Below are 25133 nucleotides of genomic sequence, written 5' to 3'. Positions count from 1 at the left end.
CTTGGGTGCAGCGTGGAGCAGAGCAGCTCCTGGAGCAAGAGATTTGGATCCTGGTGGTGGAGCGGGTTCAGCATAGCTGAGAGCTTCATCTATGGGGTTGGAAAGGGAAGAATACATCAAGGGCAGTGGAGAGATGTATCTCCTAGAAAATCCAGTATTCTGTGTATAGATGTAAGTGTAATGTCTGCATGTGCCCCTAGAACACGGAACAACCTGCTGCTTCATGTTGCTCGGAGCTGTTATGGCTCGATGAAGTTGTCTTGATGCCAACCACAGGTGCAGCTTAATCTAAAACACTGTCAGCAGAATGGTAATAAGAAGTTACTCAAAAAGAAAGGGGGGAGAAGGAATTAAACCAGAGTCAGCACTTCAGTTCCCCAGATCCTGCATTCTCAACTAGGGCATCCAACTATTGCCAACTTGCTGCAGGGAGCTGCAGAAGGAGGCTGAGACTTAGTGCTGTGACTTAGCACTGAGCCCATGCTGGCTGTGCTGTCCCCTTCTCCAGGGTAGGCTGGTGTCAGCCATCACCTCTGCTCAGCAGGCAGGATTGGTGCAGTGCTGCTGGGTGTGCCTGTGGCAAAGCCCATCCTGCTGCCGAGTGCTGCAAAGAAGGCAAATGCCCATCTGACAAAGTCTGGGAGTCAGCCGTTTGCAGGGGTGTGAGGCTGCCCCAGCATCCATGCAGTACTTTTCTGTGGAGCTCTCAGAGTTGTGGGTGCCTGGCTGGGCTCAATTCTCCCCCAAGTCTCCACACATCAAACACCCCAAGCCTTTATAGCTGGCCGTCACCTCATGTTCCCAGATCCTTTCTCTCTGTGCAGCCTGCCAGCCGCTCTGCCCCAAGCCTGTAGTGTTGCCTGGGGTTGTAGTGATGAAAGAGCACTTGATCTCGTCGAAGCTCATCCCTGCAATCAGCCTGTCCACATCTCTCTGTAGGGCCTTGCTGCCCCCAGGCAGATCATCGCCTCCTGCCAACTTGGTGTCATCTGCCAGCTTAACTCAGTGCCCTCATCCAGGTTGAACAGGCTGGGCCCCGGTACTGACCCATTGGAGAACCACACTTGTGACCAGCTGCCATCTAGATGTGACTCCATTCAACACCACTCTCTGGACCCATCCCTCAGCCAGTTCTTTGCCCAGCAGAGAGCACACCCCTTACTACGGATAACCGCCCTTACTCTCTCACACCATTACGGACACCATCGACGGCTCCCGCCTTCCCCCGCCCTAACAGCGCTCCTCGCGGCGTCCAACCGCGGCTCCGCTGCCCGCAGCCCGGCCCCGCCCGCAGCCCGGCCCGCACCACCGCCAGCGGCCGCGGGGGTGACCGTAACCCCGCGCCTCCCTCCCGCAGCGTAATGGCGGCGCCGGGACCGGCGGCACCGGGCAGGAAAGCGGCGGCGGAGCGGCGCGGGGTCGAGGTGCGGGCGGGGCTCGCGGCGTGGGGCGACGAGGCGGTTCCCCCCCCGTGAGGCGGCGCGGTGGGCGCGTCCGGAGCCGCCCGGCCGGGCGGGGCGGGCCCTGTGGCGGGCGCGCAGCGATGGCGGCGGCCGAGGTGGCGCGGCAGGTGAGAGCGAGTCGGGCCGGGCAGGGCCGCGGGCACCGGGCGGCACACGGGGCGGGTCGCGGGGGCTTCGGGGGTCCCGTGAGGGGAGCGGCGGTCGCCGTGGCTGCTGGCGGGGTGGGCCTCGTCCCGCGGCGCTGTGCTCCCACCCGCAGGGAGCCCCGGGGAGCTGCGCCGCGTTCTGCGCCGCGGTGCGGGGGGAGCGGCGTGCGGCCGTGCGGCTGCCCGGTGCGGCGGGGCAGGTCCGTGTGCCGGCATCGCCAGGGGACGCCGCTGCCGGGAGCTGAGCCGAACCGTCCGGTGATCCGCGGCCCTTCGGCACCGAGAAATGGAGCCGAGAGCGGTCAGAACGGCAGTGCTCGGAAGCGCTGGCGTGCAGGGGTGATGCGCTGTGCCTGAGCGCGGGCGGTGCGCGGCCCTTTGGTGGCTGAGTGCGATCCATTGCGGCCGTTCTCTTTTGCTCTTCCTTTGTGTGCGTCCTGCTGGTCTGTTATCAGCTGAGTGAGGGAAAGAGATGCAAAGTCTTTACCTGTGCGTTGCGTTTGTTTCAAGGAGAGTCTTATCGCTGTGTGCTGGGCAATTGCAAAAGGGAATTACTGACTTGAACAAGCAAGAACGAATTGGTACGAGCGTTGCTCTAATTTGCTGTTGAATTGGAGCCAAATGTAGTTTGGGGAAGAGGATGCCACAACGCCGACGTCAGGGGAGGGGATCTGATGCTGTTAAATGCGATCTGAAAAGCCGCGGTGTGGACAGCAGGCTGTGGGGCCTCTTGGCTTCGGGACCTGCTGCTTGTCTCCTGGTGTGGGCAGCCCTGCTGCAGTGCAGGATTTCCCGGCCCGGCTCTCAGCAGAGGCAGCAGCCGCCATGCTGAGTGCTGCGGTGGCAGTGGGGTTCTGTGGGCAGCTCTGTGCGGGTGCTCAGGCTCAGGCAGGTCTCTCCATCCTGCTGTGCAGCAGTGTGGGACCCCCTCGGTGCAGGAGGCTTGGGGTGCCACTCTCATGGCTGTTCATCCTCAGGGCCCTGTGACAGCTGCAGTCTGAGCCTCGTGCCCCTCGTGTAAACCGCTAGTGTGCGGTGCTGTTAGGCTTGGGGTAAATTGTTAGAGCACCTCTGCATTTCCTGTATCATTCCAGTACTTCTCTGTAGGAGTTGGGGTAGTGGTGTCTGTGGTGTGGAGCAGCCTTCAGAAAAGGTGTGAAAATCCTCCAGGATGGAGAAATGAAACAACTTCTTCACAAGGCCAGCCTTTACTTTTGCTCTGAGATAGTCCTGCCTGGCAGTGCAGCAGGAGCACATGTTGCTCTTTTTGTTCTTTTAATCTTGTTTGTGGCAAACACGCTTTGCTGCTTCCTCAGCAACAACAGCCTATTCTCCTCAGAGGTCATTCTGCGTGTGTGGGAAAAACACAGTGTTGGGCACCTTGGGGCAGTGCCAGCGCTCACACTGCCTTTCCACTGCCCGCCTTTGCCTTTGGTGCACAGCCATGACGGCTTGAAGCCAGAGGAGGTGCAAGGGCTCTTAGCGTCAGATGGACAACCCAGAGGGACATGGGCAGCAGTGGCATCTCCAAATCTGCTTCTAGCTGTGTCCTGGCCTTGCGGGCTTTGGGCTGGGGCTACTACAGCTGCCTGTGCCACATGGCTCTGTGTTTGACATGGTGGCTCAGCTGCTGCAATTGAAAATCGCATTTTGCAGCACTCGTTTCCTGGCTTGAGACAAATGTGAAACGTGGTGTAACTGCATGATTAAAACCACAGGTGACGAGAAGAGGAGCGCACAGGAAATGACTCGCAGGGTAAATGCCTCCTCCGAGCCCGAGTAGTTTAACTTTGACTGTTTATTTTTCTTTTCCATCTGGATCGTGCTTATATTTAGGGCTGTGGAGAAAATTTGCTTTTAATGAGAGCCCACACACCCACCCACACTTCCTGGGGAGAACAGTGTTCAGACCATCTCCCAGCATGCAGGTTGAGGGCTGTGTTACAGATACCCGTGCCGCCGCTCCATCCACAGGAAGGCTGCTGTCTGCAGGCCCTGCCCTCCCGTTCCTCCTTCACTGGGGCAGTGTACTCCCTTCCCTGGGAGGAAACAGCCCCACGCATGTTCCAGTGCTGCGTCCTTTGGGTGAGAGCTGCTCAGGAAGGACTGGAGGCATAATGCTGGTGTTGGGTGAACAGCTTAGCAGGAAGAATTGATATACAAAATATGTCTGTAGGGAAACATATTTGTACTTTGCAGGACTGTAGATACAGTTGATGCCTGAAATCTATTTGGATCTTCATATTAGGGGGAATAAAGCTGCACCTGCAAACCAGAAACACGGAATGATGCTTTGACAGCCTGCTGGAGTAATGCAGTCCCTGAAGACGTTTTCCTAGCCCGAAACACTGGTGTAGTTAACAAAGAAAAACAGCGCAGTTGTCCCTACCAACAGGCTTATTTACGTTAAAGCAGGGTTTTGAAGGAATAAACTGAGAATTATACCCCTATGAACAGTTGCTTTATGGCTGTAGTATCTCTCGTGAGCTGATGATGTGCCTAAACGGCTGGAGGGGAATTTTCTGTGTTTGGCTCCTGAGTAGGTTATTAAGAAAAAAGCTTTTGATCTGGAGAGAGAAACACCTTTCTGGGGGCTTCAGGAGAGGAACGTGCAGCACACACAGATCCGAGGGGTTGTGGCACTGCCTGGCTGTGCAGGCATCCCCCTGGTGCTGGCAGTCTCCAGCTCTGCTGGTTCTCATGGCCGTTCTATGAATCTGAACGGGCTTGCAGCCTGAGGGGGGAGGGTACTGCTGCGTTTGGCAGCTCAAAGGCTGCATTCTGTGTTGCTGTGTGCTGCAGCAGCGAGCTGTGCAGAGGCCGTGTTTGGGCTGTTCAGCTACCAGATGGAGGTACAGATTTCCTCGTTGCTGCTAGCTTGTATCTGTAATCAAAGCTGTAATGTGAATTGTAATAAGCTCATATGAGGAGGCAGCATTAATGCCTTCCTTTGCCGTGGGGATTATTTTTGCTTTCAGCATAAGGTGAAACTTGAGTCTCTCAATAATTTCGGAGGGAACAAATGTTTTTTTTTCCGCCTCGCTTTTGGCCGTCGTGTTTGAGAATTGAACGCTTTGCACAGGTCAATATTTTTCTGACATGGCTACCATCTCGTATAAGTCAGATGGGCTGTTTTCTGTGTCTGGGTTTGTTTTGGAGAAGGGCAGCATGCACAGGCAAGATTCACAATGTACGTACAGATCTGTGCATGGGCTGTGTAGTTGGCTGTACTTGTGAGGTCTCCAGGGTATGGAGGGAGAAGTGTCTTTTGCATGAAAATGACACCAATTGTGTATTTTTCCTTGCATTTCAGGGTGAAGGCTGTCGTACTGTCCCCCTTTCTGGACATGTAGGATTTGACAGTTTGCCTGACCAGCTGGTTAATAAGTCAGTTAATCATGGGTTTTGTTTCAACATCCTGTGTGTGGGTGAGTATTTCCATCTGGCCAAGTTGTGTTGCTGAAAAGGGCTTTTCTGCAACTGGGTGTAGCTTACAAGTAACAGAGTTAACAAAGTAGCTTTGATTTAAACTTCCATCCCTCTGTTCTGTCTGTTTTAAGTAACATGATTTACTGGTGTCCTGGGAAATCTCTGCTGGGGTTGTGGAGCATGGCTTTCTACCAAGCAGTGAACCATAGGAATAAAATGCCTAAAATCCCACGCTTTTATTATGATCTTTATTTGCCTGGTGTGATTCAATTTCATATTTCTTAAAGCAAATAGGTGCTCGTGCTGGAGAACTTTGTTCAGAGGTCTTGTGTGGTTAGATATTGAATTATTATAATAATTATTTTAACACAATAAGTTCCTCTTAAAGCACTAAAAGCTGTTGTTTTTTTTTCCCCTCCCTTCAGTACATACTTGAATTAAAATAGTGCCTGGCCACACTGTGGCTGGTGATGCAATTGTCTGTGCTGCCATGTGTTACATGTCTCAGCTGGGGTCAGCCCCACACTCACACAGAGGCCGCTTGTCCTGCTCTGTGAGGGATCTGGCACAGGGTGCCGGCCCAGGACAGGGTCCTGTGTGCCCAGGGCAGGGTTAAGTCTGAGATGAAAGGAATGAAGTGCGGAGAGAGCTCTGCTAAATGGAGCTGTGAGGAGAACTTTCCCTGACAAGGGCATTCCTGTGAGATGATAAACTTTGCTGACAAATGGAGGTCACTGTCAGGCTGAGTCAGTAGGTGGTTTGTTCTGTATGGGAAAGAGATGCGACCTTGTGAAACTCTTGTGTCCCAGAGCCTGAACTTGGACAGTAGTTCCTTTTGCACACATGGAGCTGCTGCTTGTTTTTCTACAAGTTATAGGTGCAGCAGTGGACGGCTCCTGTGGTTAGAGGTTCCTCTTGATGTGTGGAAAGCAGTTGAACGCCTCTGCTTTCCTCTTTGCAGAGCAGCATTGGAGTGCGGTAATTGCTTGTCCCTCTGAATAACAAGGACCTGCCAAGATCAATATGCATTAGTTATTAACGTCAGTCTTTTATGAATCGTAGCAACACAAACATAGTTAAGCCTGAAATGAAGAGAGTTTATTACATAGAAAAATGTAAAAAAAAACTCCCTTAGAAAAAGATTTGCAAATGTTTAGTTGACAGATTCCTACTTTAACATGGCTTAGCAGAGCCTCTTTGAACTTGTGGTAACAAAGTTAAACTCCTAGAAAGAAAAAAAAAACCTCTGTGTCATTTAGACTGTTGGGTCTTGCTTGTGGAGCAGGAGTTTGGGGTGAAGAACTGAAAGGACAGAAAGCAAATGAGGCTCGAGGCCAAGAAAACAGCAAATAGGTGAACTGATGACACAGGCCACTGAATGTGACAGGAAGGCACTTCGGTACTCCCCATTTTTCAGCAGTGTGTGGTGTTTGTCAGAGGAAAAATGCAGTGACAGCTTTACTTTGCGCCATGCTGGAGCCGAGCCACTGATTCCTCCAGCTCCTGCTGGAAGAGCCAAGGAAAGCTGCAAAAATGGCTCTCAGCAGAGCGTCCAGATTAGAGCAGTTTTTAGCTGTTCTCCTGCTGAAAGCTGTCTCCTCTGTCAGACGAGAGCCAAAGATAGACTAACAGAGCAAAGCTCTCTGAAGAAGTTAGGGGTTGTGGATGGTTTCTCTGATATTCCTCAGCACAGCCATTTTCTTCCTGAAGCTTCTGTGCTGAAATGTTCATTGTGTTAATTCAGTACAAAGGCTGGGGAAGTCTTCCATGGCCGAGACGTTCTGTGCTGGCTGCATTGCTCAGTGAGATGGGGCAAAGAGAGGGGAACAACAAGCTGCGGTTTTCATTTGTTAAACTTTCTCACTTTTGGCCAGATCATAGTTTTATCAGACTAGTATCACATTGTAGGCAGGAGTTTCCCCCTTCCTCCCTCCAAGGAATTTGCCCTAAGCAATGTACTCAGTGCAATGCGAAATGGCTATTTTGCTGTAGAAATGACCTTCTCATTTCCCAAGGATGTGCTACAACTCTGAGAACTCTCACAAAGAATGATTCCTGTTTTGTTCCTCCTTTCCTTTGCACATTCAGTAGCTCCCAAACTGGACCCAACGGTTTCTGGCTTATTACTTCCCAGCATTCAGTTTGTGCTGGAATTACCACCCCAGCTGGACTATTTCACCATGCAGTAAGTTCAGCCCCGCACTGGGTCTCCAGAGGAGCTTGGAAATGTGGGAGTGCTCATTGGCTGGGGCAAGGAGGGCTGTGCATGGGTTTTCTCATGCAGAACTGCCATCTGCTCTCCAGCAGCAGCTCGCTGTGGGGTGATGAGATGGAATCTTGGAGGTTGCCAAGTGATTGGTTTTGTGGTCAGTAGTGCAACCAGCTGAATACAGGGTTTCTCCAGCTGAGAGCCACAGGTCCACGCAGCAGCAGTGCGGCTGGGAAGCCGCAAGGCCCTCTGTAGCTCTTCAGCATCATTTGTGGACCTGCATTCCTCCCCCTGCCCTGGCAGCCTGGCTTTTCCTCACCATTCCGCCTGTCAGATGAGGAGAACTATTTTCTGCTCTCCATGAGATACAGCCTTATCAGGCTGCCCTGCCTCAGGGCTCGTCCTGACAAACCTGCTACATTGGATTAGCTCCCATTTATTCACATGAAAGGGCTGTGCACACATAGACATTTTCTTTAAGATGGCATTATTTGATGTCTGGAGCCACTGTTGTCAATCTGGGGAAGAGCAAGTGTTGCTCTCTCCTGAAAGGACTTTGCAGGGGTTCAAACGCTTGGTGCTTTTGAACAGCTGAGTGCTCTGAGGGCTCTTCCCTGCTCCTGGAGAGTGGGCTGAGGATGACACAAAGGGGGCTCTGAAGCATGGGGGTAGAGGGGCAGCAGGCAGCTGTTTGTTGGTTCACCTTACACATGCTGGGGTAAAGCAGATTGAATCACCACACTCAAAGGGGACAAAGAGGTTTGGCTTTTACAGCTATGGTGTTTAGCTTGCAGGGTGCTTTGGCAGTGGTGGTGCCCCATGTCCAGAGCCTGGCTGCCCTAAAATCTGCCCCGTGCTGAAAGGCACAATGCTGCTGGGTTTCAATGGCTGCCAGAGCTTTCTGCCTCAGAGTTAACAATTAAGGTCACCATTCCTACCTTGTCTGTTCTCAGCATTTTGGCAGCTCGGAGAGCAGACCGCTGCAAGGTTGCATAATGCTTAAGTACAGTTTTGGAGATCAAATCTAAGCCTGACATCAAGCAATAATCTCCCTGCCAAGGACGCCTCTTGCTTGATTTGCATACACTGCTGCTTTTTCCATGGTAATTCTGCCTGCCCTAATCCCCATTCATCATTTCTGGTTTTTGGAGAAGATTCCCGTGCTGCTGGCTGGAGCCAGTGCAGCCGCCTTGTCCTTTTCATCAGCCCATCTGTTCCATCTGGACTCCCATCCTTCCAAGCAGCACTTGGCAGCGGTTACATCTCCCAGCCAGCAGGGAGCTGCCTCTGTTTCGGGTAGAAACTCCTGGGAGACTCAGAAATGCTCTGTTCTTTCTGTTTGCCCTTCAGAGTAGCACTGCTCTAGTTGCATTTCACATAGCAGAGCACTTCATTTATGGCTGAGTTGTTCTGGGGCAACAGGACACGCAGTGCAGAGCCTGTTTTGTGTGCTGCTGGGATGTGTATGCTGACCTGGCTGTGGTGATGGCTGGGCATTCTGCTTTCTATACATGGTCTGTAGGTGTTTGGGTGGGAAACTGTTGTCTTTGGAATCATGTCTTAGCAGCTTAGATCTTCCCCTTTGAAAAGGAAAACTTCATCATGAATTCAAAGTCACCTTTGCTGGCCCTGTGTAGCATGCAGGAGATGGAGTATAAAGACGTACTCTGTCTTCAGTATTTGCCTCCATCTCTTCTGCACTGCTGCGGCTGAAAACCAAGTGTGAAATTGGTTTAAAGTAGGCAATAATTAGGAAGTTGGAGATGTATCTGAACAATGATCTTGTCCTCAGGTGGATGCTTTGCACCTTAAAGGAGGAGGGAGGCAGAAATAAGGGGTAGTTTTCAGTGTGTTTTGCCTACTATTCATAGGGACATATATTGGCTGTGGAGGGCAGTTCCCAGCCCAGCTCTGTGATGCTGTTCCTGTCACGCAGCCACAGGGCTGGGCATGGGGCTGCTGCCTGTGGGATGGAGTGTGGGGCAGGAGCAGCTCCCTTGTCCCCAGGAGCCCGCTAAGGATCTATGCAGCGGGCTCCCTGCTCAGTCCTGCCCGCCCAGGCAGAAACCCTTGGCAGGAGCTCTGGAAATGCTGCTGCCTTCTCAAGCTATTTAGATGTCTTTTTTTATTACACTGCTGCTTTCCTGGAATCCCTGAGAAAGGCCTGGTGAGGTCATGCAGGCTTTCTGGTGTTAACTCTTGAAATCCTTAGCCAAACCACAGCAATGCTCCGTGCTTTGTGCACCCACTGGGGCAAAGTGGTACCCTTTCATCCCAAATAGGGCAGGATTGTAGATATGTACACTGCAAGTGCTGACTCCAGACAGGTCAGTACAGAGGAGCCACCAAGTTGTGCACCTAGCATGGTATGGCACTGGCTGCTGGCAGGCTCCCCAGGCACATTTGCTGCTTGAGGTGTCTGTTGACGTTCTTGCTGCCTTCTGGAAAGACAACTGATACACAATCCTGGCCATCAGACAGCGTGCGGTTCCCAGAGTGGTGGAGTTTTGCACTACCTTGTGCTTCAGCCTGGGGCTGGAAAAGTCTCCTCTCTGGCCAGCAGAGAGGAATTTGCCTGCTTGCAGGGGTGAGGCACAGAGATTTGGACAGAGGAGGAAGGGGAGGAGCTCCCCCTTATTGAATTGGGCATTTCATGTAATTTTGGATCTGTTACAGAGCTTGAAACCTATGAAAATGAGCAGCTCTTTTCTTCTGGGCGAAGTAGGAAAATACTGACGGTTTGGCTGGGATCTAAGGGCTTAGGGAAGGAGGGAGGGCTACTTCAGTGAGACGCAGTCCCCTGATGGGCCTGGAACAGCCTACGCAATGGGTGGGGTTCAGCTGCCTGCTGAAGTTACAGCAAAAGCCAGAAGAGCAGCTCAGAAATCATTGTTTCCCCAAAACACAGTGGTCCTCCCAGGGCAGCAGGACAGCCTGCTGATAGGCGTAGTGCAAAGGCAGATCCTGCAGACTTGGAGAGCTGGCTCTGTTGTCAGCATGGCAAGGGAGGCTGCCCTGTGGAATGAGCACGTGGAGGTTTGTTTTGTTCTCCCTGGGACGTATCTAAAACAAATTTATGACTGGTCTCTCAGATTCATCTGTTCACACCGGATAAGGAAACAGCTCTCCGGTGATAGATGGAATCCAAGTAACAGTTCAGTGCTGCAGAGCTTTTGGAAGCAGATTTTTGAGTGCAAGTCGTGCAGCCCTTAGGTATATGGAAAAGAGATAGAAGAGAAAATGCCTCTCTACAGGCTAGAAGGCTGTTCCCCAACTCAGTGTATTGTGGGTACAAGAAACCAACTGCATAGCTTGCTGTAGGATAGAAACCGACGTAGTGTTTCTGTACCAAAGTGAGCTATTTTAGTGGCTGCTAATTACAGAACTACTAACCTGGAGCATCTATTTTAGGAAGAGGCAATGGGCCTCATTTCTCCCTTCCTCTCCTTGCCTACTGATGAAAGCAGCATCTTCTGTAGTGCATTATGGGTAGCTGCAGGATTTGAATGATGCTTTCCCCCTTGTCTTTACAACTCTTTCTTTTCAAATCTCTATTCTAATGATATTAATGGCCATTAGACTGTGAAATGTAATTTGCCCAGAATACAGACCTCCCATTGTACGTGCCTTTCTGCTTGCCAGAGGGTGCCTTTGGAGCATGAGATCTGCTTTCATCTGCTACAGTTTCACCCCTATTAGTGTTTGAATTAACAGGGTTTGCTGAAAGGGCAAGCCATGTTAATATTCAACAAAACATCCTGACTCTTTCTCCAACAGGGGAAACTGGCCTTGGTAAATCCACTCTCATGGACACACTTTTCAACACCAAATTTGAAGGTGACCCAGCATCTCACTCACAGCCTGGGGTCCAGCTGAAGTCCAGTACCTATGATCTGCAAGAGAGCAATGTCAACCTCAAACTGACTATTGTAAGCACAGTGGGCTTTGGGGATCAAATCAACAAAGAGGACAGGTAAGTGAAGAGGCAGAGAGGCTGTAGCATGACCCAGTTCACTCATGGAGGGTTTCCTTTTGTGTCCTAGTTGGGCCAGACTCTGCTCTCTTTCCTTCTTACAAGTTGCCCATGTCTTTGTGTTTGGGATGGGACAGGGAGAAAAGAAGAGAGAGACCATGGTGTGTTATCAGTGCTGCAGCTATCAGAGCAGCTTTTGTTATGCTGTCAGAACAATAACCAGCCTGCTGGTAGGCTTCTGCCCAAATTCATCTGGTGGGGATTGCTGAAATGCTACAGGGCATTTCTGTGCTCTTTGCCGTGTGCTGTACTGAATACAAACTTGCAACCAAGTGTGGTCTAGTAACCCTTGGGCTTAACAGCCACTTCTGGCAGGGCTCTTCCATCTCTCCTGTGGAAGCATGATGAGTAATCAGTGAAATGTAATCTGGGGAAGTATCTCTGGCAGTTCATGTCCCTGCAGGGCCAGAGCATGGTGGAGGAGTGTGTAATTCCATCAGGTCCTCTCTAATGCGCATCTTCACAGAGGCATTGTGATGAAGTTTGCTTTGTTTTGGGTCTATTGGATTTTCACTTCAGTTTTAAGATGCATTTATGTCCTTTGCATTGTGAGTCTGACAGGCTCTGTATTTGAGATAGACTTGGAAAGGAAGTTGCAGAGTTTTTCTGCCTCAGAACACCAGGCAAAGGTAGTAGTGAATGGAGATGCATCTTTCACCTGCAGGAACTGGGACTGTGAGAGCAGCAAGCCATTTGTTCCCTTGGTGCAAGTGAGACTTACACACTGCTGCCAATGAGTCTGCATTAACCCTCCTTTTAAAAGCATCTCTCACTCTCGCATTTGGAAGTATGAGGCCATTTTCTCTGGAGGAAATTAGTCTGTAGTAATTCATAGCCTCTGTAGTAGCCTTTAAGTAGTGTTTCTTCTCTCTGCTGAATAGTCAGCATTTTTGTCAAACAGGTTGATAGAGTCTAAGTAAGACCACATCTGCTTGTTAGTGATGCAACATTTATATTTCTTATGGGTAAGGAGGAGGGGAGATTTGGAGAATTGGTCCTGGGAAGTGAATAGCTAAGAAGCAGCTCATTTTTAAACAAGCTAGCAAAGGAGTAGAGGTGGCTTACCTCTATGAGATGTAAAGATTTTTTTTCCTTTCATTAAAGCTACAAGCCCATTGTTGAGTTCATTGATGCTCAGTTTGAAGCCTACTTGCAAGAAGAACTGAAGATAAAGAGGGTCTTGCACAATTACCACGACACCCGGATCCACGCTTGCTTGTACTTCATTGCTCCAACAGGCCACTCGCTGAAATCCTTGGACTTGGTAACAATGAAGAAGCTTGACAGCAAGGTAGGCAATTTTAACTGTTACTGTGCAGGTCACCTTGCATGTAATGGAAATGCTGCTGCTGTTCTAGGGCACGTTTCCCTACTTGCATACCCCTTGTGCTATGGCCAAGTTGGCAGATGCATCCTTTAGACTTACTGAGTGCTTCTAAGATTTTTATAAGTTGCACTACAGACTTGGAAAAACTACCTGGAACAAACCTTAGGACTTACCTCTCTGTTTCTCTCCAGGTCAACATCATTCCTATCATTGCCAAATCCGATGCCATTTCCAAAAGTGAGCTGACCAAGTTTAAAATCAAGATCACAAGTGAACTGGTCAGTAATGGGGTTCAGATCTACCAGTTCCCAACAGATGATGAATCAGTGGCAGAGATAAATGGAACAATGAATGTAAGTGACTCAGCACTTCCTGCTCTCAGAACAGCACTGTCACTGTAGCCTATGTAGTCACTACTACACCACTGTAGTGGTGGTGGCCTATGTTGCGATGTTTCTTAAATCCACTTTCCCTTTTATTTTCTGTCTTAAGAACAGAGGATCCATTTTTGTAGTGTTACCTTAGGCTGGCAGAGCCTTGAGGAAGGCTACTGCCTCTCTGGCAGGCTTTTCTAGTCAGCAAGCAGATGGAGTTTAACCGCTTCCTTATCTTAAGGTGTAAGTGTTGAGGTACATACAGGGAATTGGACAGATGGTGAAGTCTGGCCATGCTGGGCATGGACAGTCCTGTGCTGTGAATTAATCAGATGAGTATTATCTGTCTGCAGCAAGCTCTGCATTTCTCACGCCAAACAGCTTTGCTATCCTTGATGGGAGTTTCCTGTGAAGCCTTGCTCCTGCAGGTGTCTCCTCCTCCTGTCCTTGGTCTGGTTTTGCCTTGCAGCTCTGGTGAAAGGTGTAAAGATTGGCCAGGAGGAGTGGGCTGGTTAGAGCAACCCCTTCATTTGAGGTACAACTAAATGCTGATACGAGAAAGTTGAAATTGTGGAACAGGAAACTTCAATTTTTGTCATTTGCCCTCTGTACAAACAGATCAACATCTTTGAAAGGTTATAAATGTAGTCTTCCTGCTCAAATTGTGCTTCTCGCTGATCAGCAAATTGAGACTGATCTCTTGATTACTCAATGTTTTGCTTATGACCCGCTTTGATTATCTTTAGCATGGCAAGTAAAATTAGGTTTTAAAATATGTGAACTCATTACTTAGCATTTATTTTAGGTTATTGTATTGATGCATGAGGAATTCTTTTCAGAGTATTTTGCATTCAGAGTTGACTTACTAAACAAAGAGAATCCAGCCTGATGTGGCGGAAATCAATGAACTGAAGATAAAAGATCTCTGCCATTGTGATCAGAAGAAGTATTTAGCTGTGAACAAAGGTGTCGAGTGCAGCATTTAGATACCAGTTGGATTAAACAAATCTTCAGAACGTGCTCCTCACAGCCCAGAATGGCCCCTCCAGACTGACCGCTGAGCCCTACTCGTACTGTTGTGTCCTTCATGAGACAGTTGTGAGGCCAGGGAATAAAAGCTGAAGAGCTCATCTTTGTGAGTGCTTGCAGACAGCTCTGCTATTTGACTGTATGAGCCACACTCTGCAAGTAGAAAACACCGTTCTTGAGGTTGTTTGCTTGTCCTGTTACTCACTTCTCCACGATTTCAGATAACCTGTGAAATTAAAACTTCTCTACCTATTTCTGTAAACAATGTTCCATACCATTGGCACCCTGAGGCACTTTTAATTGCCCAGAACCAAGCTCAGTTTAAAGGCTCTAGCTAACAAATGTCTCTGCGCAGAACTCAGCAGAAGGGGTGAGTGCATGGAGCTGGCAGCTTTATTTTTAAGTACTGAAACCTTGCACTCAACTTCTTTGCAGCTTGGTGGAAGGTTGCATATTTCCAAGGAGCAAGTGGAGGTGGGGAGAGATCTCACTCATGGCACAACAGATAGATGCAGCAGAGATAGCAGAGATGGGTTTTTTTGCCTGTCTGAGTTTGGGAAACAAGGGGTGAGCTCTGCTGTGGTGTTGAGAGCAGTTTTATTCCAACCTGGCTGAATTTGCACTGGGAGAGTCTCTTAACTTCTCTATAGAACACAACAGGAGCCACTGTTACACAGAAGTGACTATTCTGTGTGTCTGTGTCACAACAAACAAATTCTTCTTGTTTTTAGCTAAGTACTAGGTACAGGTAACATCTGTCCCTTGTGGAGTGTGTGTCCTGGCTTAAAGAGAGTAGTGAGACACAGTTGAATTAGTAATACCAGCTGTGCTCTGCTGTCTTCAGGATCCCTCCTTGTGGTTATGATCCCTGGATTCGGCCTCCTTTGTCCTCTTGCTGCACAGCCATCAGTATCACAAGGTCTTTATAAGCCATCACTGTGCCTTAGAACCTGAGAAAAGATGCAGTTTTGATAAAGGAGCAGTGAGGGTGAGCCCCAGCACATGCTACAGGCAGCACCAGCCAGTATCAGTATGGGGTAGGCTCACTACAGCCCAGTGAATGCAGGGTCCTTCCCAGCTCAGCCAGCAGCAGACCTCAGGGCATGCACAGTGGGGGCAGAAGCTGATAAGATGCAGGGACAAAGCAAGCAGGCAGGAAACCTGTTTATCTGGGTAGGAGAGACTTCAGTCTCTTGATCTGATAGAACAAGCTATCTTGTGTTCTGGTGTGAGCCGAGGGAGTGGGAGGGAGATAAAATAAAGAAGACTTGAAGAAGGCTCGTTTATTGCTTCTGTGCTTGTGCAGATGTTCTCCTCAGCCCCGGCAAGCCCCTGGGACAGCGCCGCAGGCAGACCCACACAGCGTGTTGCTCGAGCTGTCACTCTGATGCTAGTTTTGCACTGGCTCATCTCACCTGAGACCCTGTGGCTGGGAAGATCAGCCAGGTAGAGGACATAGAGTGGTAGCACTAACAAGGTCTCCAAAAACCTTCTTCCCCTTGTCTTGGGCTAGTGGCCAGTGACTAGACTCCCTGAGATTAGTGTGTGCGTAATGAGTGTCTTGCACGGTGGCTGTGCTAATCTCTGTGTGCTATCAAGTCAACCAGAGCTGAGAGGGACTAACAAAGGTTGTATTAAATGTGTTTCAGGCCCACTTGCCATTTGCAGTGATTGGGAGCACGGAGGAGTTGAAAATAGGAAACAAAATGATGAAAGCTCGTCAGTACCCTTGGGGCACAGTGCAGGGTGAGTCAAGACCTGAAAATTTCATGGCATGAATGGTGACATTTCCACCAGGAGGCAGTGGACTTGCTCTTGTAAGAGGAGCAAGGACCTGCTGGACCTTAATTTTTCTGGGAGGTTATCCTTTGTGTCCTTGCAATAATAAATCCTTGTGTCAGGCCAATAGTAGCAGTGGCCTCTGTTCAGAAGGGCTGTTAAATCTGCTGGAGGAGTAGCCCGGTGGGAATGTGAGAAGAGACCTTTGTTTCTACCCCTCTCTTCACTTTAATGTCTTCTTACAGTGGAGAATGAAGCTCACTGTGATTTTGTGAAGCTGCGGGAGATGCTGATCCGTGTGAACATGGAAGACCTTCGTGAACAGACCCACACACGCCACTATGAGCTGTACCGGCGATGTAAACTGGAAGAGATGGGTTTCAAGGACACCGATCCGGACAGCAAGCCCTTCAGGTGGGATCCCTGGAGTAGACAGGGAAGCTTGAAGGAGGAGGCATCGCTGGATGCGCTGAGTGTTTGTGTGTATGCATGTGTCCTCGAGAGAGCATATAAAGAGCCAGTGTGGCAAGAAAACCTGCCAGGTCAGATAGATCTAGACTTCAGCAAAGGTGTTGGCTGAGTGAGAGAACATGAAAGCGCAGTGAGCATGTGCAGGGCTGATTGTGAAACGGCAGCTGGAAAAATGTCAGTGCCGCAGAGATACAGAGGTGTCCATCTGAACGAGTGCCTGTTGCCAGCTGGTCTCTCTGAGTTGCCCAGCGTTCAACATATAGGGGAAGTATAATAGCTTAGAGACCTCAGAAATGATTGCAGAAAGATGACTTTGAGCATACATGGGCGGGGTGGTATGAAAGCAGTATCCATGGTGAAAGCCTGATCTGAGAGACTTGGGGAAAGTGGAGTTTATCCTCAGTTGTATCACAGGGCTTTTCTTTCTCTTTAGTTTACAAGAAACTTATGAGGCCAAAAGAAATGAGTTTCTGGGGGAACTGCAAAAAAAGGAAGAGGCAATGAGGCAAATGTTTGTCCAGAGGGTCAAGGAAAAAGAGGCAGAGCTGAAGGAGGCTGAAAAAGAGGTGAGGACTACAGTACTTGTCTCTTCGTGGTTATGTGTGATATACTTCCAAGTAGGCTGCTGCTGCCATGCACACTTCCTGCAGTGTGGTTTAGGACTTTAATAAACTAACAAAAACAAAAAAAAAAACAGCTAAGGTTTAACTTGTTTCATTAAGGTACTTGTTCTGTAGGACAAAGCTAGATTGCAGCAATTGCCTGTACAGCATACTGCACCATGAAGGTGCCATGTACTTTGATTCTGACTGACGGCTTTGGCACGCCAGAATTCAAGGAGAGAAACAGAACCCCTGATGTAAGCTTGTTATATAAAAAATTTACCCGTACAGCTTTCTTAGTGTTGGGGAGGGGCATGAAAACCCACTAATGCATTTCAAAAAGAAACACGGCCAACAACTCTGGTAAGAAAATGGTTTGATTATTTATTTATCTATTTGTTTGCGATTATACTCTCCCAGTCCTCTGTTGTTAGTCTGTGCACTGGTTCCTCACAAGAATAGTGCTTGTCGTATATGCTGCTTTGGAAGAAGACTTTCCTGCCCTTAGTCTATGCATTGTCAGGTCAGGATGTAAGAAACGATGTAAAGTCCAACAGAGATTTGTGGGCTGAGATCTTTTGGGAATCCTCTGTTTCTCTTCTGTGAACAGAGTATCTGGTGGTGTTCACTTCTTTCTTTTCTCTCCAGCTCCATGAGAAGTTTGATCGTCTGAAGAAGTTACATCAGGATGAAAAAAAGAAACTGGAGGATAAGAAGAAATCTTTGGATGATGAAGTTAATGCATTTAAACAAAGGAAGACAGCAGCTGAATTGCTCCAATCTCAGGCTCAGCAGGCTGGAGGATCACAAACTCTTAAAAGAGATAAGGAAAGAAAAAAGTAAGTCATTAACCTGATGTATTTGCTTCTCTTTTAATATTTTCTGGGTATTCATATCTCTTTCCTAATCTAGCCAGTCCTTATCAGGGCTCTGCAGACAGATATAATCCCTAGTAAGGCTGAGTGGTAGCTGGATGCATTTTAGCTCTATGTGTCATCTTCAGGAGCAGTGAGCACAGTACTAGTCTCCCATATTAGCTGCTGACTGCATGGAAGAGGATGAACTTGGTTCCACTGGCTGAGATCCCTTGCCCTTCCTTTGGTCTGTCAGCATCTCTGATGAGGAAGAAGGCTAGGGTGTGGTTAGCTGGAGTGTCCCACTACTGCAGAGAGGAGTGCGTCCTATGTCAGTCTTGATTAGATTTAGAGAAAGCTTTGGAAATTATTCAGGGAACATAATAGTATTGAATTCTTCAATCTGCAAAATAAGAGTCTCTGAAAGTCTCTGGTAGTCTCTACAGCCATGTGACAATATTGGACCTTCCCAGAAACAGTGAGAGATAATGCACAGATTTAGAAGGTTTCCCCATGCAAGGGAATGGTGTGACAGGATCTCCAGCCCCTTGTCAGTGTCTCGTGCTCTGGAATATCAGCAGTGCCTTAATGTTCTGTAATTCCTCAATAGCAACCCGGCTGTGCAGCTGAAACGGTTTTCCTGATCCACCTAGCAATGCGAAGTGGTACATAATCTGAAATGGAGGGCTGTCCCACCTTAGCATGTATACAAAAGCAGTGTGCAGATAGATGAGCGTCTGTTTTTTATACCATTGTCGTATAATCCCCGTCTGCACATCACTGAAGCAAATCCATAGTAAATCCTGCCTGTACAAGGCAGTTTTAGTACACGGGGAACTGCTGTTAATATAAAGAATATGGCACATGCCCAGATAGCTGAGAGAACTGCTTGTCAGGAAAAATAACCCTTAACCGTTAAACTTGGAATCAAGAGAGACAGGAGAGGAAAGACCCAATAACCAGAATCAGATCCTGTTTTAGTCATTTTAGTTTAGAGCTGGATCTGCTACAATGTCAACATTCTTTTGCAGTGAGCAATTAGTGCTCCTGCCCTTTTCTCGCTTGTCTGTTCCTCTTTTTAGTGCATATTTTGATTTGCCCTTTTGAATTACCTTCAGGGCTTTTTAATGTGTTTTCATACTGAGGAGCCTGCGACTAATTGGGGCCAGACTTTTCTCCCCAGCCTCTGTGAGGAGAACACAGCTGAGTTTCTTTCTTGGTTACAGCTCTCAGATGTCTGCATGCTGAGGACTGTAGACTTCTGAGCTGAGATTTGTCCATGCCAAGAAGAGAGATGTGCTCTGTACTATCAGCACTTAGCAGCTGTGGCCCAAGTCACATAGTTGTTTCTAGAAGCAGTTCTGATCTCAGAAGCACTCCTAACACAACACATACTCCTATGAAAATGCATTGGTACCATCTTTGTTGGTTAATTCTGGGGCAGGGTGAACTCTGCGCAAGTGGTAGATCAGTGCTTGATTCAGGCTTGGGAAGAAATTAGGTCGTCTCTCCCTCCTCCAGGAAAACAACAGTGTTAAAAATGGCCGTGCTTTCTTTGCTCTAACCTCTCCAGTTGTCCTTAATGATTCATTTGGGTGTTTAGTTCATAAGTCTCTATAACAATCCATGAATTTCACAAGCCAGTAGCTTAACAGTGTCTTGTTTAATAGTGGCTGGCAGTACACTAGTCTTTTTCTTTTACAGATTACTCTTTTAGACCAAAGCTCAGTAGTTTGCACTAATCATGGCTTGGTTTCTTTTGATTATTTTTACATCATCATCGTCATTATTAGCTCTTACACATTTGCTGTTTTACAGTTAACTGCTGTTTGGCTGCATGGTGCATGAGGCACATTGTCCTGGTAAGCGTCATTAACATACATAGACCTCACAGTGGGATCGGTTACACTTCCTGAAAAAGCAGACCCTGTGCAAGTCCAGAAGCCTCTAAGTGTTATCATCTCTGTCTTATTCTGCTTACTTACTGTACGGGCCCCTTACTGTACGGGCTTTTCTACTCTGCCTCTATAAACAGTTGTAGAAAAAGGATACCATGAAGTGTGTCCTCAAAAATTTTGCAAAGTAAAATGCAGAGGGAGTCGATATTTGGACATTAAATGTGGAAAATCAAAGATCAGGTCCTCTTCCTTATAAATGTTTCTAGCAGTTTGCTGGTTCTGTCTGTTTTTCTAACTCCCTCTGAACTAAATGAGATTCTTTAATCACGTAGGCTGTGTCGATTCTATGGCAACAATTGCTATGGAGATGTGATGATGGAGCCCTGCTAGCCTGAAAATCTCTTTCCTTTCTTCTCCTTCCTTTGCTCCCACCCCTTCAAGTCACAGGGTTAACTTGGTTACAGTGCAGGATACAAAACTAGTTTCTATTTCCTCCATTCCCAACAGATGGTAAAGTCTGCCCAAACTAGAGTTTTCATTTATCCTAAAGCACCAGAGGAAGTCAATCGGCAGTACTCACACACACTATAGTTGATTTTCCAAAATCATGAGAGATGTGGAGTGTTAGGAGATAACAAGTAGCTCTGAATATAGACTAAGACGCTTTATGACATTTTTTAATAGTCCCACGGGCTGCCCCGTGGATTTATATTCTCTGGTAGCATGTCTGGGAGCCATGCCAAGTGTGTGCGGTTTGGGTAAGGCTAGTGGAAGGAGCAGGCTGTGCTCAAGCTGTGGCCAGAAAGTCTGGCAGAGCACTTTGCCTCTGAATAAAGCCAGCATCTGAGTCTCCGATGAGTTTTGCCAGGGCATAGGGGGTTCCCACTGAAGCAGAGCTCTGTCAGCAGTGTCCCACTGTGAGTCTGTCCAGAGTGTCTATGTCTTCACATTAGTAGGGATATGAAATAGCTACACGGTCATGGGCAGGCTTGTCAAACAGAGAGGGATGTCTGAATGGGTTTACAAACCTTGCCATAAATAAGCATCTGCAGTGGGAAGTGTCAACAACTATAGTAAAATGAAAGCTAATTTAAACAAAGATGTCTATGAAATGCACCTTCCTGGCAGGAGGGCATCATTACAGTTATTAGCTAAACTGCTAATGACAGCGAGTTACTTACAGCTGTGCTGAGTGTTTTTAAATGAGCCTTTTTAATTTGCTGTTGATTCTCTGGTGAGAGGAAAGGGAAAGTTATTAAGGGAAGTCTTGCTTCTTGACAGAGCAACAGTATCTGTTATCCAGTATGAGGACAACAGCACCCCCAGCCTGAGCACAGATTTCCCTGTGATGGGAACATGCTGAAATGGCAGCATTTAACTATAAAACATCCCAACAACTCAGCCTCTAGACCACCTTTCCCTGCACACAAACCTAGGATTTATGTTTTCTACCAGATGGAATCCTAACTACCTTACGGTCTGCCCTTAAGTAGGGAAAAGCTGATTAACCAATTCCTTACCTCTTATCTCCACCAAGAGACGTGGAAAAGCAAGTACATGTTACGCTGTCAGTGAGAGGTGTTTAATTTCAATAGGGCATTCCACTAAGAGAAGAGCTTCAGAAGGGCCCTGCACTGCAGTCGTCTTGAGCAGTCTGGTAGAATGAATGGCTCTGCTGCCAGCAGTAACTGTAATACAATGAAAAGACCAATTCTGTGCTTCTCAGGATCTGAATGTAGATAAATAAGCTCAAAGAACAACAGTGTTCATTCTGAGCATGAAGGCACGGCTAAAGTGCAGTTGAGAGTGAACATTACTGATTTCTGTTGGGGTTGGATTGCTTTTGGCAGTCCGTGTAACTGTACACTGTGTGTGAGGCTTTGAATCAAATAAACATCTTTGTTTCTGCTGTACAAACGCAGACAGTGCCTTTTTTCAATGGGCATTTGTCCTGGTTAAATTAAATATGTACACATGGTACTTTTTCAGAATTCAGAATAATACTCTCAATATTGATCCAGAAAGTATTGCAGGGCCCCAGTGTTTTGCAAGGATATAAATAAGTCACAATTGAAGAGTTCTGTAGCTTGCAAAACTGTGAAAGGATTGTTGTAGAGAAGAAACACGGTTTATCCCACTGCTGAGTGTGTGTGTGTGTGTGTGTCTGCATAAGGCATGTTTTGTAGTCAAATTAAACTTTATTAACACACAGCAACATTTCCTATTTGTGTGTGTGTGTTAGGAAGCATTTATGTTCTTTTTTTTTTGTGTGTGTGTGTTTTTTTTGGTCATTAATCCATAAAGCCATTAATCTGCCTTTTTCTTTCATTTTCAGTTCGGGTTTCCTGTAGAACCTTTCCCTTCGCACCAGAAGCAAATGCCCCCACATTCGGTTAACACGCAGCCATGCCATTGTGCCTGTTTGCTCACCTTTACTCATTGCTCCCTTACTGTGCTCACCAGTCTGTTCTAAGCAGTCCACACCCCTGGCTGTTCTGGGTTACAGCTGTTTCTGTGAAGAACTCAGCAACAGCCTCTGTGGAACTGGCAAGAGATGCTTGTGGCTGATAACTCCCCCTCTGGCCAATAGCAGGCTGCCGAGCGCTTGTAGCATCCCCACTTCTCAGTTGTGCAGCTTTTTGTCTCTTCCCTCTGTGTTGTGCAAGGCTGCATGATGACAGCAGCTGCTCGGCGGCGTGCTTTTCCTGCCTCCCAGGGGTCGACTGTAAATGCAAATGCAAACCAAATGCAAACGGGTGAGGTGATCTCAAGAGATTGGCTGCCCTCTCACCGTTTTAGTTTGCAGTCGCTAACCTATCATTACCCTGCCGTGCCGTCATGTGCAAATCAAATCATTTTAAAGGACTTTTGGCCAAACTTGAAGTCCTCACAGATGTGAGGGCCTGAACCCAAACCTCAGTCCCCAAGCCTGGGGGATTTTTCAAACTTGGATCCATGGTTTGCAACTAAGTGTTCTCTGAATGCTGCAGGGGTCACGAAGGATCTCCTGCCTTGACTCCTTCTCAGTGTGCTGGGCTGGATGCACATCCTGGATCCAATCTCAGGGAAAGCTGGTCACCTTGCTGTACATACCAGTGCCTGTGAAGAAAGATGATGATGTTTCTTTGCCTTTCTTCTCAGTGATTCCAAAAATGTCACGGTTTCATGCAAAAAGTATCACCTTTAATTTTATTTTTTTATATTATTTTTGACATCTGGTAGAGTACGGATGTTGGCAAGTTGCTTCTTTTCTATTCAGCAAAAGCCTTGTTTTAATGCAAGATTTGCACTAAAATGGAAGGTGTTTGCTCTTTGGGGCCAGGAGTTCAGCCAGTGGCCGAGTGCAGCTGTGGTTTGCCTGCAGGTGTCTTTGCTGTGTATTTCTGGATGAGTTGTTTGTTTGTTTTTTAAATAAAGCCTTCATCAGACAGTGAATTCTGGTTAACATTTACTTCTTTTGTTTTTTTTTGTTTTCTTTGCCCTTCTTTTACAGTAACCCATGGCTCTGTACTGAGTAATTATCCCTGAATACAATGAGCTGGAATGGACCTTCATTTACTTGTTAAATCACAGGGTCTAATAAAACGTGACAGCATTTCAGCTGTGACCTTTCCATGGCGTTACTCTCTGCTATACTCTTGTTGTGAACTTGTCTTACTATGTACTGGTGGTTATTGCTTTATTAAATAATGTCAAATGAGTCCTAACGAGTTTGGGACACTGCAGCTTTAATTCCTCTCTCTTTTTTTTTTTCTCCATACAGTTAATAGCTCCTCCTTTCTCTCAGTCCCTCTCCATACAGAAAGACGTAAAAATAAGTTCTGTAAGAGTTATTTTTGCTGGCAAAATAACAGTGCGGTTTAAGTGTATTTATTGGTGACGTTAAGACGACACCACCACCTGAGTTTGATTATCAGAGAGTCAGATTAAAAAGTTTCCTTCATACTCGGGGTTGTTTTCATGACGTCACCTGTCTTGTGTGTTTATTCTTTTTATGTTTGGATAATGCTATGAAGAGACTGGCCTTTAATAAGCGTTGCCATTTCAGACTTGCTAGTTGTGACCCTGATCCTCCAGTTGCACTGTGTGTAAGCAGGGTGAATCCACATGTCCCGCAACATGGGGGAGCACGCTGGCAAACAGTTCCAACAAAAGCCCTTCAAACCCAAAGCCTGTTGAAAGAGAAGCATGTGTCAGAGCTATCAGGATAGGTAACGCAAGCCACTGCTGAGGATTTTTCTAGGAAGGTGTTGTTTGGGCTGGTGCTAAAACCTCACAGCCTTCAGCTTGTGTTAGCGGGCTGTCTGCCCGTGCTAGCAGGCCGCAGCCTGGCCTTTTCCTTTGGGGCAGTGAAGGCAGCTGGAGGACTGCAGTGTGTTGTCTCAGTTTTGCTATGAACGCAGTTTTATTTCCTGTACAATTCTTGTGTTGTTTTCTTTTAAAGCAAGTTAAACTAATTGGAGTGGTTTGCTTTGTTCTTTATTACTGAGCGCCCCATTCCACGGCCAGTCAGTGGTTTCAAGATGATCTGTTACAAGAAGCATTTAACGCAGGTTCTTCTCTTTAACCCGTACTGCAAGTCACTGGTTGTTCTTCCTCACCATTTGCCTTCTTAGAATGGAATTAAAAGCATTTTAAAAGAAAAGAAGTGTTTTACTGGCGTGATTTCCAGGAAGGTGCCACGACATATAAACCTCACAGCAGGAGGTTCCACCTCTCCTGAGGTTCCACCTCTCCTGTCAGCTGTGTTCAGGTTGCATCTCTTTTCTCTGCTGTGTGAATCCTTTCTCTTTTGTGCTAATCTTCTCTTGTTGTTTTTTTTTTCTCTCTTTTTTTTCCCCTTTCTCTCTCTGTAGCTTTTTTTAATCTGTCTTCGCCAGCTGCTCGGGGGCTGAGGGAGAAGATTTGCCGCTTCTAGAAGAGGTCAGGGGGCGTCTGGATGGGGGGGAGGGGGGACAAATGTCAGTGTTAGTATCGGGAAAGCAGCTCTGTACTGACTTGCATGGTATCTAAACGAGGTGTCCTGTGATCCGTGTGGCAGGATAGCGGGGGGCTGGTGGGTGACCCGCGGCTTTGGAGCACACAAATGTGATGTTTGGACTAATGATGTAGTTAAGACGTTTTCAAATATGGTTAGGAACTTTTGTTTTTTCCCCCTTTTTTTCCCTAATGATGTCTTTAATAATGTAAATGTCGCGGGCTTCTGGAGGGTTGTTTGGAGCTGGGCAGTATTTTCAGTGTACCGCTGCTGGGTTGGGGACCTGTGCAAGGCTAAAGGAATGAGAATCACGGGGCGACGTCGGCAGCTGCAAAGTGTTTAATTTTAACAGCGAAATAAAGCCCGAGCTGTGTGTTTTCACTGCTGTCTGTGCCTTCCTGACCCGGCGGCCTTGCTCCCACGTGGCTGCTGGGCTCATCTCACCGCTGTGCCCGTCCAGCCTTAATGTCCATTTCCCAGCCGTGCCAGCTCCGTCCCAACATCGCACGGTGTCCGCCCGCCCCCGCTCGGTTCCGTGGGC

General features: G+C 47.6%; 1 protein-coding gene across 9 annotated transcripts; it reads left to right on the top strand.

Annotated features, from left to right (window-relative positions):
* Positions 1 to 1316: 1316 nt before the first annotated feature.
* Positions 1317 to 24973, top strand: SEPTIN6 (septin 6). Of its 9 annotated transcripts, XM_072334340.1 has the most exons (11): positions 1445 to 1570; positions 4923 to 5037; positions 11025 to 11220; positions 12385 to 12571; positions 12799 to 12960; positions 15660 to 15756; positions 16035 to 16203; positions 16694 to 16826; positions 17511 to 17701; positions 19535 to 19578; positions 21950 to 22057. In XM_072334340.1, the coding sequence occupies exons 1-10, from the start codon at positions 1544 to 1546 to the stop codon at positions 19536 to 19538; spliced, it is 1281 nt and encodes a 426-aa protein (XP_072190441.1). In that variant the 5' UTR covers positions 1445 to 1543; the 3' UTR covers positions 19539 to 19578; positions 21950 to 22057. The 9 variants fall into 9 exon arrangements, with proteins under 9 accessions (XP_072190437.1, XP_072190434.1, XP_072190436.1 ...); XM_072334336.1 differs by lacking the exons at positions 1445 to 1570; positions 19535 to 19578; positions 21950 to 22057 and adding exons at positions 1317 to 1424; positions 24471 to 24973; XM_072334333.1 differs by lacking the exons at positions 1445 to 1570; positions 19535 to 19578; positions 21950 to 22057 and adding exons at positions 1317 to 1424; positions 23108 to 24250.
* The last annotated feature ends 160 nt before the right edge of the window (positions 24974 to 25133 follow it).

This window comes from Excalfactoria chinensis, chromosome 4 (genome assembly GCF_039878825.1).
Source record: "Excalfactoria chinensis isolate bCotChi1 chromosome 4, bCotChi1.hap2, whole genome shotgun sequence".
NCBI classification, from domain to species: Eukaryota; Metazoa; Chordata; class Aves; order Galliformes; family Phasianidae; genus Excalfactoria; species Excalfactoria chinensis.
Note: the sequence above shows the minus strand (reverse complement) of the source record. Positions and strands in the feature narration are given on the sequence as shown.

Excerpts from the sequence above, each read along its gene's own strand:
- SEPTIN6 (XM_072334333.1), top strand. The coding sequence starts at position 1,362 with ATGGCGGCGCCGGGACCGGCGGCACCGGGCAGGAAAGCGGCGGCGGAG. Across the intron at positions 15,757-16,034 it reads CCCTTGGGGCACAGTGCAGG|TGGAGAATGAAGCTCACTGT; the intron begins GTGAGTCAAGAC and ends GTCTTCTTACAG. Across the intron at positions 16,204-16,693 it reads CCGGACAGCAAGCCCTTCAG|TTTACAAGAAACTTATGAGG; the intron begins GTGGGATCCCTG and ends CTTTCTCTTTAG.